General features: G+C 50.4%; 1 protein-coding gene across 1 annotated transcript in view; it reads right to left on the bottom strand.

Annotated features, from left to right (window-relative positions):
• Nucleotides 1-13686, bottom strand: part of LOC115163923 (SH2B adapter protein 2) — a 16069-nt gene continuing 2383 nt past the window's right edge. Inside the window, exons 2-9 of the mRNA XM_029716117.1 lie at nt 13612-13684; nt 9319-9420; nt 6638-6729; nt 6241-6341; nt 5926-6087; nt 3170-3375; nt 1323-1488; nt 1-540 (exon numbers count right to left, since the gene is read on the bottom strand). Of these exons, the coding sequence (XP_029571977.1) occupies nt 173-540; nt 1323-1488; nt 3170-3375; nt 5926-6087; nt 6241-6341; nt 6638-6729; nt 9319-9420; nt 13612-13684 (1270 nt within the window). The 3' untranslated portion in view covers nt 1-172. The remainder of the gene's footprint in view (nt 541-1322; nt 1489-3169; nt 3376-5925; nt 6088-6240; nt 6342-6637; nt 6730-9318; nt 9421-13611; nt 13685-13686) is intronic.

Below are 13686 nucleotides of genomic sequence, written 5' to 3'. Positions count from 1 at the left end.
TTGGAGAAACAGGACATATCTTGGAACACAAACAAGCAAATAAACAAGATAATGAGTGATCCATGTCCACCCACACTCCCCATACATCCATGACATTTCACCTATTTAGTCCAAATCCCTGTACGTCCTGTGTCTCAGCCAATGAGAGCTCCCGGTTTGGTTGCGCCCAGTCTCAGTAGAAGGAGTACTGGTTCTCCACAGCTCTGGCCCTGCGTGTTCCGTCTGTCTCTTGGTAGTCCTCCGAGGCGCCACTAGAGGGATCTAACAGACGTTCTGAGCTGTTGCTCCTGCTAACCAGCCCCCCTCCTCCTCCTCCGCTGCCTGGCTCACCACGGGAGTGGGAAGGAAGGGCGATGGGCGAGGATGAGGAGCTGGATGAGATCGGGGTGTCGGAGGGGGGCCCGGCCGGCTGCGAGAACCCAGGGAGGTGAAGGGTTGGCTGGGTTGGGTCAGTCCAGCAGCCTTGGTCCCTGGGTGGGGTTGGGAGCTGAGGCACGGTCACATCTGTGTGAGAGCAGTAGAGAGAGACGGGATATCTGTCTGTAAGAAAAGAGCAGTGTTAAGAGGCCTGATACAGTTTGTTTTTATCAAAGTATCTTTCATTAAAATGCCAAACATAAACACAAGTTAAAGTGTTGACAACCTTCTATACCATCACCTCTCTTGGTGGGACAACAACAGTAGTGCCACTGATGAAAACACGGCTGAGCAGCGTGAATCAATAACGCTTTTTACACGCTGGACCAACAACCCACTCACTCTGTGTGTGTGTGTGTGTGTGTGTGTGTGTGTCCGGGGGAAACAGAGGGTCTCTTTGTGAGTGTTGGGTTGGGGCATGAGGCTGGGCCTGTTGTATAATCACCCCCTCTCTCCCCCCTCTCTCCCTATGCACAGGAGGGCATTCATCCCCTGCCAGCCGAGTGGGTGGGGTGCGGTGGGGGTTGAGGGGGCGGGGGGCTGGTCACTGGTTAAAACATCTAGTTAAAACCTTTAAGACGGAGGAAAACATCAGTCTGAGGTCATCCCACTGAAAGGTTGACGTTTTTTTTTTCAAGAGATTCACTGGAGCGAGCGATGTTGTTGTTTCCAGCCAGACGTCAGACTGTCCTCTTTAATAACAAGAGTCAGACAGAGCTACCCAGGGGCCCATCCAAACTGATCATAAATGACAAACTGTTTCTAGAAAGACATTCTCAACATTGAACCAGTTAAGAGAGCTTTAGAGTGTATATATAAAGCTGTTGTTCATGTTTAGAGGTGTGTGTGTGTGTGTGTGTGTGTGTGTGTGTGTGTGTGTGTGTGTGTGTGTGTGTTGGGCGTACCTGTGGGGGTAACCTGTACGTAAGAACGCAGTGTGATGTCAGCAGAGCCCCCTGACTCCAGAGGGATGGGGTGGGAGTGGAAGTGCCTCAGCATATCTGACACGGTGTGGAACCACAGATGATGAACATGACACTGGCCCTTACCATTCACCGACAGACGCAGGTGCTGGGGGGGAGAGAGAGAGAGAGAGGAGGAGGAGGAGGAGAAGGGGGGAGAGAGGGAGGAGGAGGAGAAGGGGGGAGAGAGGGAGGAGGAGGAGAAGGGGGGAGAGAGGGAGGAGGAGTAGAGAGGAGTAGAGAGGAGAGAGGAGTAGAGAGGAGTAGAGAGAGTAGAGAGGAGTAGAGAGGAGAGAGGGAGAGAGGAGGGAATTGTGAGTAATAAAGTTTCACTTGTAACACTCCTGTACATTAATGTAAGAGAGAGAGGGAAAATAAGAGGTGAAGAAGAAGTAGAGGGGAAAGAATAGAGAGAGGAGTAGAGGGGAGAGAGGAGTAGAGGGGAGAGAGGAGTAGAGGGGAGAGAGGAAGAGAGAGGAGAGAGGAGTAGAGAGGGGGAAAGCAGGACATAATGCTGAGCTGTTGGAGGAATTTGGAGACTTCCTGAGACTGACGCCGGAGGAGAGGAGGAGGCAGGAGAGGGCATGGGAACAGACCTGTCTGTCTGCAGCCCCAGAGGGCATGGGTACAGACCTGTCTGTCTGCAGCCCCAGAAGGCATGGGAACAGACCCGTCTGTCTGCAGCCCCAGAGGGCATGGGAACAGACCCGTCTGTCTGCAGCCCCAGAGGGCATGGGAACAGACCCGTCTGTCTGCAGCCCCAGAGGGCATGGGAACAGACCCGTCTGTCTGCAGCCCCAGAGGGCATGGGAACAGACCCGTCTGTCTGCAGCCCCAGAGGGCATGGGAACAGACCCGTCTGTCTGCAACCCCAGAGGGCATGGGAACAGACCCGTCTGTCTGCAGCCCCAGAGGGCATGGGAACAGACCCGTCTGTCTGCAGCCCCAGAGGGCATGGGAACAGACCCGTCTGTCTGCAGCCCCAGAGGGCATGGGAACAGACCCGTCTGTCTGCAGCCCCAGAGGGCATGGGAACAGACCCGTCTGTCTGCAGCCCCAGAGGGCATGGGAAAAGACCCGTCTGTCTGCAGCCCCAGAGGGCATGGGAACAGACCCGTCTGTCTGCAGCCCCAGAGGGCATGGGAACAGACCCGTCTGTCTGTAGCCCCAGAGGGCATGGGAACAGACCTGTCTGTCTGCAGCCCCAGAGGGCATGGGAACAGACCTGTCTGTCTGCAGCCCCAGAGGGCATGGGAACAGACCTGTCTTTCTGTTCTTCACGTCTTTTAGCCCAACAGAGCATGGGAGTGCTCCTCACTCCACTAGAGGACACGGCCCAATCACAAATCAACCCCTAAAGACCTACGCCCCATGTAGACATCTGACTGGATTTGATTTGTGTAAGCAATATGGTAATAGCTCCATCCACCTTGTCCTGTGATAGGCTAGGTGGAAGTTACACCATATTGCTTAAACCAATCAAATCCTCTCATATCTCCTCAAGTGCATAGGGGTCCATTTGGGATTCGGCCTACCCCACTATACAGTGTGCATGGCCATAATATCCACACCAATACTTAGGTCTGGGATGAACAGGGACATTCTCAATAGTCTGTCAGCAACCTGTCCTGTTTCCTGAAAGCAAATCCTTCAGTTGGCATCTTATGTTTGAAGATCAGTGCATGTGAAGGGGAGGAGGAAGAGGTAAAGAGCCTGCGATTGGCTCACCTTGGCCTTGCCCTGTCTGCGATTGGCTCACCTTGGCCTTGCCCTGTCTGCGATTGGCTCACCTTGGCTTTGCCCTGGAAGTTAAAGGTGAGGACGTACTCTCCCGGGCGCGTCTCGCTTTGGCGAATCACAAACAGCCCGTGGCTCCTAGCTCCGCCCGCCAGCACCAGTTGGGCAGCACGCACGCGCGACAATGTCCCGTGGAACCATGGGTACTCCGCCAGGCTGGGGTCTGCCTCCGCCTCAGTCGCCCCGTCACCTAGAACCCCTGAAGGGAGGAGACAGATGAGAGATCACATGATAAAAGGTAGACCACACCTTATTGATATTGAGTTGCACCCCCTTTCACCCTCAAAACAGTCTCAATTCGTCGGGTCGTGGACTTTACAAGGCGTCGAAAGCGTTCCGCAGGGATGTTGGCCCATGTTGACTCCAATGTTTCCCCACGGTTGTGTCAAGTTGGCTGGATGTCTTTTGGGTGGGGGACCATTCTTGATATGCAGAGGAAAGAGAACAGGGAGAAAAACCCAGCAGCGTTGCAGTTCTTGACACACTCAAACCGTTGCGCCTGGCACCTACTACCATACCCCGTTTAAAGGCACTTAAATCTTTTGTCTTGCCCATTCACCCTCTGAATGGCAAACACACAATCCATGTCTCAATGGTCTCAAGGTTTAAAAATCCTTCTTTAACCCGTCTCCTCCCCTTCATCTACACTGATTGAAGTGGATTTAACAAGTGACATCAATAAGGGATCTTAGCTTTCACCTGGATTCACCTGGTCAGTCTGTAATGGAATGTTTTGTACACTCGGGGTATAATAATGAGATGGCATTTAGCAGACACGTAACCAGGGTTACCTGATATATGTTCACGCACTTACGGGCCATGAGTGTTACGGGCCTAATCATAGAATTACATACAGAACCCTATCAATAGGATCTCTATGGAGCTAGTTGTAATTTCACTTTTAAAACATTTAAAACCTTTTATTGTGGCATAAAACACAACCAGTCAAGACGTTTTCATCTGATTGTCAAACATTTACTAGGTTACCCGCTCACGTTCATCCACTGACAACATATCTCCAGCCTCCAAATCAAATCAAATGTATTTATATAGCCCTTCGTACATCAGCTGAAATCTCAAAGTGCTGTACAGAAACCCAGCCTAAAACCCCAAACAGCAAGCAATGCATGTGAAAGAAGCACGGTGGCTAGGAAAAACTCCCTAGGAAAAACTCCCCTAGAAAGGCCAAAAACCTAGGAAGAAACCTAGAGAGGAACCAGGCAATGAGGTGTGGCCAGTCCTCTTCTGGCTGTGCCGGGTGGATATTATAGCAGAACATGGTCAAGATGTTAAAATGTTCATAAATGACCAGCATGGTCAAATAATAATAATCATAGTAGTTGTCGAGGGTGCAACAAGCACGTCCGGTGAACAGGTCAGGGTTCCTTTACTAGGCTACCCGCTCACGTTCATCCACTGACAACATATCTCCAGCCTCCAAACAGTGGTGAATGTAACGAGACATCTGCTACACAAAACATCACAAAGTGTCATGACATTTGGCCAGAATTTATGCGTCCACCTCTGTCCGCACGCCTCTCAGTGTCGGCCACTCATCTCTGCCTTGGCAAAATGTCAGTGTTCTCGTCGAACCACATCACATTTCAGAGCGTAGGTTAATACCACCTGTTTTCAAGTCCATTCGCTTGTGTGACACGCCTCCGACACGCCTCCGACACGCCTCTTACATGTGGTAATGATAAAAAGTGGCCATAGTCTACAGTTCTGGACATTTGGTTTTAATTATTGTGATGGGCTCATGTTTTACCGGTACAGCGTACCCCTACTATTTATTTCATACCTGAACCACCAAACATATTTATGACCAACCCAAGATAGTTCATCTGTGTCGTTTACAGTGGGAGCAAATTAATCAGTGGGTAGAAGCAAGCAGGCGGGCAGAGCCAAGCACGAGCTAGCGACACCCTACTGGCACGAGCTAGCGACACCCTACTGGCACGAGCTAGCGACACCCTACTGGCACGAGCTAGCGACACCCTACTGGCACGAGCTAGCGACACCCTACTGGCACGAGCTAGCGACACCCTACTGGCACGAGCTAGCGACACCCTACTGGCACGAGCTAGCGACACCCTACTGGCACGAGCTAGCGACACCCGACTGGCACGAGCTAGCGACACCCGACTGGCACGAGCTAGCGACACCCTACTGGCACGAGCTAGCGACACCCTACTGGCACGAGCTAGCGACACCCTACTGGCACGAGCTAGCGACACCCTACTGGCACGAGCTAGCGACACCCTACTGGCACGAGCTAGCGACACCCTACTGGCACGAGCTAGCATGTATTTGCATATTTCCGTTAGGGAACACCTCATCTGTGAAGTGTGCACAAACTCAATTCGACTTTGCAAAGCGTCAAGTCTACAGTGCACTGTGTTACTAAAAAAAAAAAAATCTAGTTTTGGGGGCAGAAACATTTATTGAGATCAGATGTTTCATCGATGAGAAAATGTGCAGAATGTCAGCCCAGTTTCACCTCGTTCCATCCTCTCTCCCACTACCCGAGACTGAACTTCCTCCCACTACCATTATATGGTGGTGAGGAAACTTTCTAAAAAACAGATGCTTCAGCTTTATAGCCCCCTGTGACATATCTGGGTACCCCCTTCTGTCTTTGCTGCTGCCTTACCTTCACCCCTGATTTCATCCAAAGAGACAGTTTACGTGACCACCGGGAATTGAACCCACTATCCTCGCGTTGCAAGCACCATTCTCTTCCCCTTACCTGTGGTGGGGCTTTTCCCTTGGGCCTCTGGGGACTGGAGGAAGCGCTCCAGGGGGACATGGGAAGGGTGCTGGGTGAAGGGTAGTTCTCTGTAGCGGACAGAGGGGGCGCTATACAGTTCTGCTGCTGATCCACAGGATCTCTCAGGGGTGCGATGAACACCTGGACACAAAAACACAACATTATAAGATACTGTACATACACGACCTTACACAGCAGTCAGATTGACAGCACATCCATTTCCCTCAAAAGGCAATGTGTGAGGTTAGGTTACGTGTGTGTGTGTGTGTGTCCGTGCGTGTGTGTTTGACTCACCCTCTGACAGAAGCTCACAGCTGCAGGAGGCCACCATGGAGAACTCTTTAGACGCCTGGCCGTGGGGACATGAGGCCAGCTCAATGTCATCTCCACTGTCCCTATGTCACACACAGGTAAATGTACAGGGACACACACACACACACACAGGTAAATGTACAGGGACACACACACACATCAGAAACAGCACACACACATATAGGTAAATGTACAGGGACACACACAAAATGTATCTCTGTTTATGGCTGTCTAAATACATGCCTGGACTGAACAGACAAACTCACTGTACCAGGAAAACCTCAGAGCGTGAGAGAGGGATCTGTCAAACTCTTACAGGGTGATTAATGACTGTGTGCCGTTCCCTCAGTGAACAGTAAATATTTATCCCTCCATTTACCCAGGGTCCATGCAGTCCTGGATGTCAGCGACCCAGGAGTTTTTCTGCAGCGAGTCGATGGTCTCCAAGATATATTCACCTCCATTCTCCACCTGTGGAGAGAGAACACACCACACCACAGAACAGTTACTGTGGAGAGAGACAGAGCAAACACACCACCACAGAACAGTTACTGTGGAGAGAGAGAGAGCGAACACACCACCACAGAACAGTTACTGTGGAGAGAGAGAGAGAGAGCGAACACACCACAGAACAGTTACTGTGGAGAGAGAGAGAGAGAGCGAACACACCACAGAACAGTTACTGTGGAGAGAGAGAGAGAGAGCGAACACACCACAGAACAGTTACTGTGGAGAGAGAGCGAGCGAACACACCACAGAACAGTTACTGTGGAGAGAGAGAGAGAGCGAACACACCACCACAGAACAGTTACTGTGGAGAGAGAGAGAGAGCGAACACACCACCACAGAACAGTTACTGTGGAGAGAGACAGAGCAAACACACCACCACAGAACAGTTACTGTGGAGAGAGAGAGAGCGAACACACCACCACAGAACAGTTACTGTGGAGAGAGAGAGAGAGAGCGAACACACCACCACAGAACAGTTACTGTGGAGAGAGAGAGAGAGAGCGAACACACCACAGAACAGTTACTGTGGAGAGAGAGAGCGAGCGAACACACCACAGAACAGTTACTGTGGAGAGAGAGAGCGAGCGAACACACCACAGAACAGTTACTGTGGAGAGAGAGCGAGCGAACACACCACAGAACAGTTACTGTGGAGAGAGAGAGAGAGCGAACACACCACCACAGAACAGTTACTGTGGAGAGAGAGAGAGAGCGAACACACCACCACAGAACAGTTACTGTGGAGAGAGAGAGAGCGAACACACCACCACAGAACAGTTACTGTGGAGAGAGACAGAGCAAACACACCACCACAGAACAGTTACTGTGGAGAGAGAGAGAGCGAACACACCACCACAGAACAGTTACTGTGGAGAGAGAGAGAGCGAACACACCACCACAGAACAGTTACTGTGGAGAGAGAGAGAGAGAGAGAGCGAACACACCACAGAACAGTTACTGTGGAGAGAGAGAGAGCGAACACACCACCACAGAACAGTTACTGTGGAGAGAGAGAGAGCGAACACACCACCACAGAACAGTTACTGTGGAGAGAGAGAGAGAGCGAACACACCACAGAACAGTTACTGTGGAGAGAGAGCGAGCGAACACACCACCACAGAACAGTTACTGTGGAGAGAGAGAGAGAGAGCGAACACACCACCACAGAACAGTTACTGTGGAGAGAGAGAGAGAGAGAGCGAACACACCACCACAGAACAGTTACGGTGGAGAGAGAGAGAGCAAACACACCACCACAGAACAGTTACGGTGGAGAGAGAGAGAGAGAGAGCGAACACACCACCACAGAACAGTTACGGTGGAGAGAGAGCGAGCGAACACACCACCACAGAACAGTTACTGTGGAGAGAGAGAGAGAGAGAGCGAACACACCACCACAGAACAGTTAATGTGGAGAGAGAGAGAGAGAGCGAACACACCACCACAGAACAGTTACTGTGGAGAGAGAGAGAGAGAGCGAACACACCACAGAACAGTTACTGTGGAGAGAGAGAGAGAGAGCGAACACACCACCACAGAACAGTTACTGTGGAGAGAGAGAGAGAGCGAACACACCACCACAGAACAGTTACTGTGGAGAGAGAGAGAGCGAACACACCACCACAGAACAGTTACTGTGGAGAGAGAGAGAGCGAACACACCACCACAGAACAGTTACTGTGGAGAGAGAGCGAGCGAACACACCACCACAGAACAGTTACTGTGGAGAGAGAGAGAGAGAGCGAACACACCACCACAGAACAGTTACTGTGGAGAGACAGAGCAAACACACCACCACAGAACAGTTACTGTGGAGAGAGAGCGAGCGAACACACCACAGAACAGTTACTGTGGAGAGAGAGAGAGAGAGAGAGAGAGCGAACACACCACCACAGAACAGTTACTGTGGAGAGAGAGAGAGAGAGAGAGAGAGAGAGAACACACCACCACAGAACAGTTACTGTGGAGAGAGAGAGAGCAAACACACCACCACAGAACAGTTACTGTGGAGAGAGAGAGAGAGCGAACACACCACCACAGAACAGTTACTGTGGAGAGAGAGAGCGAACACACCACCACAGAACAGTTACTGTGGAGAGAGAGAGCGAACACACCACAGAACAGTTACTGTGGGAGTCCAGAGGGGAGACAGAGAGACTTCTGCACAGACTGCAAGAAAGAGAAGTAGGCTGTTAGTTTGGTTTTGTCGGGTCAGGTAGTCGTATCTATAAGGTAGTGTTGTGAGAGATAACCGAACAGAGAGAAGACAGGGTAGTGTTGTGAGAGATAACAGAGAGAAGACAGGGTAGTGTTGTGAGAGATAACAGGGAGAAGACAGGGTAGTGTTGTGAGAGATAACCGAACAGAGAGAAGACAGGGTAGTGTTGTGAGAGATAACAGAGAGAAGACAGGGTAGTGTTGTGAGAGATAACAGGGAGAAGACAGGGTAGTGTTGTGAGAGATAACAGGGAGAAGACAGGGTAGTGTTGTGAGAGATAACCGAACAGAGAGAAGACAGGGTAGTGGTGTGTTATGGTTTCTTACCCTTACCTTCAGGACGAAGGTGTTGTCTTTGTCAGGCATCTCCAGGGGCATGGTGGTCCTCACCTCCACGATGGCAGACAGAGGGATGCTCACCTTGGGCTTTGACGACTATTGGACACACACACACGGTTAATATTCCTTTTAGATTTCAATTTAAATGTGCTCAGTGTGTGTGTGTGTGTGTGAGAGCACGTGCGTGCATCTGAGAGGCTGTAGGTATTGTAGTAGAGGCTTGTCAGTTGATCTGAATGGATCATCAGTCTGTTCTTCATCTCCCTGTATGGCTGTCCTGAGTCCTCCACTCAGCTCATCTCCAGGGGAAGAATATAAAAAGGGCACTTCCTGTATCTAAAGGGATATTTCCTGTTCCTCTTGCCCCACTGAGATCACATCACTGGCATCAGTCAACAATACCGTGACTCCGTTCAAAAACTGTACCTGAAAAACAGTTTGACTAATCTCATCTGACATGACTAGATTGATTAAAAGCACCATGAAGGAGACGTACCTACTTCTATAGGAAGTCAAATCTTCAAGGAGTTAAGGAGAGAAGGAAGCATTTTGGTACTGGTCCTCTGTCTGTTCTGCCTATGCCTCCTTTGTCTTATTATAAGGCAGGGTGCTGCCTGAAGTGTACTGTATGACAAGAGTACTGCGTGTTCTCTCCTCCCACTGTCTGTCTGTCTGTCTGTCTGTCTGTCTGTCTGTCTGTCTGTCTGTCTGTCTGTCTGTCTGTCTGTCTGTCTGTCTGTCTGTCTGTCTGTCTGTCTGTCTGTCTGTCTGTCTGTCTGTCTGGTGAGAACCTGGACCCATAGCCACAAAGTATCACATCCGGCCGTGATTGGGAGTCCCATAGGATGGCGCACAATTGGCCCAGCGTCGTCCGGGTTTGGCCGGTGTAGACCGTCATTGTAAATAAGAATTTGTTCTTAACTGACTTTCCTCGTTAAATTAAAAGGTTACATTTATTTTTATTTTTAAAAGGTGTCTCAGAGTACGAGTGCTGATCCAGGATCTGTCCATAAAATATTATTAGTATGATCCCTGTTCTCTATCCTGAGCCACCATCCTGACCACTGTTCTCTATCCTGAGCCACCATCCAGACCACTGTTCTCTATCCTGAGCCACCATCCAGACCACTGTTCTCTATCCTGTTCTCTATCCTGATCCACCATCCTGACCACTGTTCTCTATCCTGAGCCACCATCCTGACCACCTTCCTCTGTCCTGATCCACCATCCTGACCACTGTTCTCTATCCTGAGCCACCATCCTGACCACCTTCCTCTGTCCTGATCCACCATCCTGACCACTGTTCCCTGTCCTGATCCACCATCCTGACCACTGTTCCCTATCCTGACCACTGTTCTCTATCCTGATCCACCATCCTGACCACTGATCCCTGTCCTGATCCACCATCCTGACCACTGTTCCCTGTCCTGATCCACCATCCAGACCACTGTTCCCTGTCCTGATCCACCATCCTGACCACTGTTCCCTGTCTTGATCCACCATCCTGACCACTGTTCTCTGTCCTGATCCACCATCCTGACCACTGTTCGCTATCCTGATCCACCATCCTGACCACTGTTCTCTGTCCTGATCCACCATCCTGACCACTGTTCCCTGTCCTGATCCACCATCCTGACCACTGTTCCCTGTCCTGATCTACCATCCTGACCACTGTTCTCTGTCCTGATCCACCATCCTGACCACTGTTCTCTATCCTGATCCACCATCCTGACCACTGTTCCCTATCCTGATCCACCATCCTGACCACTGTTCTCTGTCCTGATCCACCATCCTGACCACTGTTCTCTGTCCTGATCCACCATCCTGACCACTGTTCTCTGTCCTCTATCCTGATCCACCATCCTGACCACTGTTCTCTATCCTGATCCACCATCCTGACCACTGTTTCCTATCCTGATCCACCATCCTGACCACTGTTTCCTATCCTGATCCACCATCCTGACCACTGTTCTCTGTCCTGATCCACCATCCTGACCACTGTTCTCTGTCCTGATCCACTATCCTGACCATTGTTCTCTGTCCTGATCCACCATCCTGACCACTGTTCTCTATCCTGATCCACCATCCTGACCACTGTTCCCTGTCCTGATCCACCATCCTGACCACTGTTCCCTGTCCTGATCCACCATCCAGACCACTGTTCTCTGTCCTGATCCACCATCCTGACCACTGTTCCCTGTCCTGATCCACCATCCAGACCACTGATCCCTATCCTGATCCACCATCCAGACCACTGTTCTCTGTCCTGATCCACCATCCTGACCACTGTTCTCTGTCCTGATCCACCATCCTGACCACTGTTCTCTGTCCTCTATCCTGATCCACCATCCTGACCACTGTTCTCTATCCTGATCCACCATCCTGACCACTGTTTCCTATCCTGATCCACCATCCTGACCACTGTTCTCTATCCTGTTCTCTATCCTGATCCACCATCCAGACCACTGTTCTCTATCCTGATCCACCATCCTGACCACTGTTTCCTATCCTGATCCACCATCCTGACCACTGTTCTCTATCCTGTTCTCTATCCTGATCCACCATCCTGACCACTGTCCTGATCCACCATCCTGACCACTGTTCTCTATCCTGATCCACCATCCAGACCACTGTTCTCTATCCTGATCCACCATCCTGACCACTGTTCTCTGTCCTGATCCACTATCCTGACCACTGTTCTCTGTCCTGATCCACCATCCTGACCACTGTTCTCTATCCTGATCCACCATCCTGACCACTGTTCTCTGTCCTGATCCACCATCCTGACCACTGTTCCCTGTCCTGATCCACCATCCAGACCACTGATCCCTATCCTGATCCACCATCCAGACCACTGTTCTCTGTCCTGATCCACCATCCTGACCACTGTTCCCTATCCTGATCCTACTCTAAGAGGCTTTGTGTATACGGGCCCTGATAAGAGGACCGTAGTGAAGCAGTCACTGTTGAGCTGTGCACCTGTACGTATTTTCAGGGAACAGTGTCTTTGTGGCCATTGGACCTGGATCACAACAAGAAGTGGGGGTTCTCTCTTTTTCCACCGCAGTGACTGAATCAGTTTTCAGGATTTGCACGGCACCTTGTAGAGGAACTGAGACCGTTGTAGATGTGAAACAGCCCATCAGGACATGTCATCGTACCCCGTCCGTCCGTCCGTCAGTCAGTGTGTGAGACATTTGTGTCTCTTTATATAGTGTGCTGGCGATGATGACTTCAGATGTTTTGTGCCCCCCCCCCCCACCCCAAATCAAAAGTTGTTCATCCCTGATTATATATACCATGCCTACATATCCTACTAAATGTGGGACGGACCTCTGTCTGTAAGAAGAACGCTCCATTCTCTTATTTATTTACAAAGCAATCTGACAGAAACTCCCTCTATATAATAACATTATTAATGAATATAGAAATCCTAAATTACCAAACCCGTTCACAGGAATGGATAACAGAGATTCCTTCAGTCTCCACAGATTTGGGAAAATCTGCGTTTTGTTTTTATGCCCCAAATTTGTGGAACATTCTGGAGAGTTCACTGCAGTTCGATGTGCTGCTGTCACTCAAGAAGTATAAATTATTGAGGACCTCTATGTAGTTGAATGTGATTGTTTTAAAATGTTTGTTTTATACACATGTTGTTTTAATATTCCGTTTTTTTATTGTCATGTGTACAGGGCTCTTTTATAAAACAGATTTGAATCTCAATGTTACTCCCTGTTTAAATAAAGGTTAAATAAATAACATCCTCATACTGTGTCTCTCCCTGTAAAGCCATGTGTTCCTGAATGCGTTTCCCGAGTCTGCTGCTTACCAAGCTGACTGATTTCAGGTCCTTCAGAAATCCCTCCCTCCTCCCTCCAGCTCTACCCCCTTCTTCCCTCCCTTTAAATCCCCCTCCCTCCCCCCTCCCTCCCTCCAGCTCAACCTCCTCCTCTCCCGCCTGCCTGCTCTCCCTCTCTATCCCCTTCTCCCTCCCCATCCATCTCCCTCCCTCCCTCCCCCCTCCAGCTCAACCTCCTCCTCTCCCGCCTGCCTGCCCTCCCTCTCCAGCTCTACCCCCTTCTCTCCCTCCCTCCCTCCCACAAGCCCACCTATCCTTGGGCTCCCTGGTATCAAGGGAGAGCAGAGAGATTTAAACAGCTTCAGTCTTGTTTTCTCACCTTAAGGTCAGAGCCAGTGATCTGTGAAGCCCACATAGACAAATATGACTGTGTGTGTGTGTGTTTTCGTGTGTGTGTGTGTGTGTGTGTCCATATACTGTAACTCTACCTTGGGTGGCACATAGAACTCCAACAGGAACTTGTCACACCCTTCGTCCCTCCTGGTCTTCCTCAGCAGCAACCT

The sequence above is a fragment of the Salmo trutta genome, chromosome 26, assembly GCF_901001165.1.
Source record: "Salmo trutta chromosome 26, fSalTru1.1, whole genome shotgun sequence".
Lineage (NCBI taxonomy): Eukaryota > Metazoa > Chordata > Actinopteri > Salmoniformes > Salmonidae > Salmo > Salmo trutta.
The sequence above is the reverse complement of the archived record's forward strand: the minus strand, read 5'-3'. Positions and strand labels throughout refer to the sequence as shown.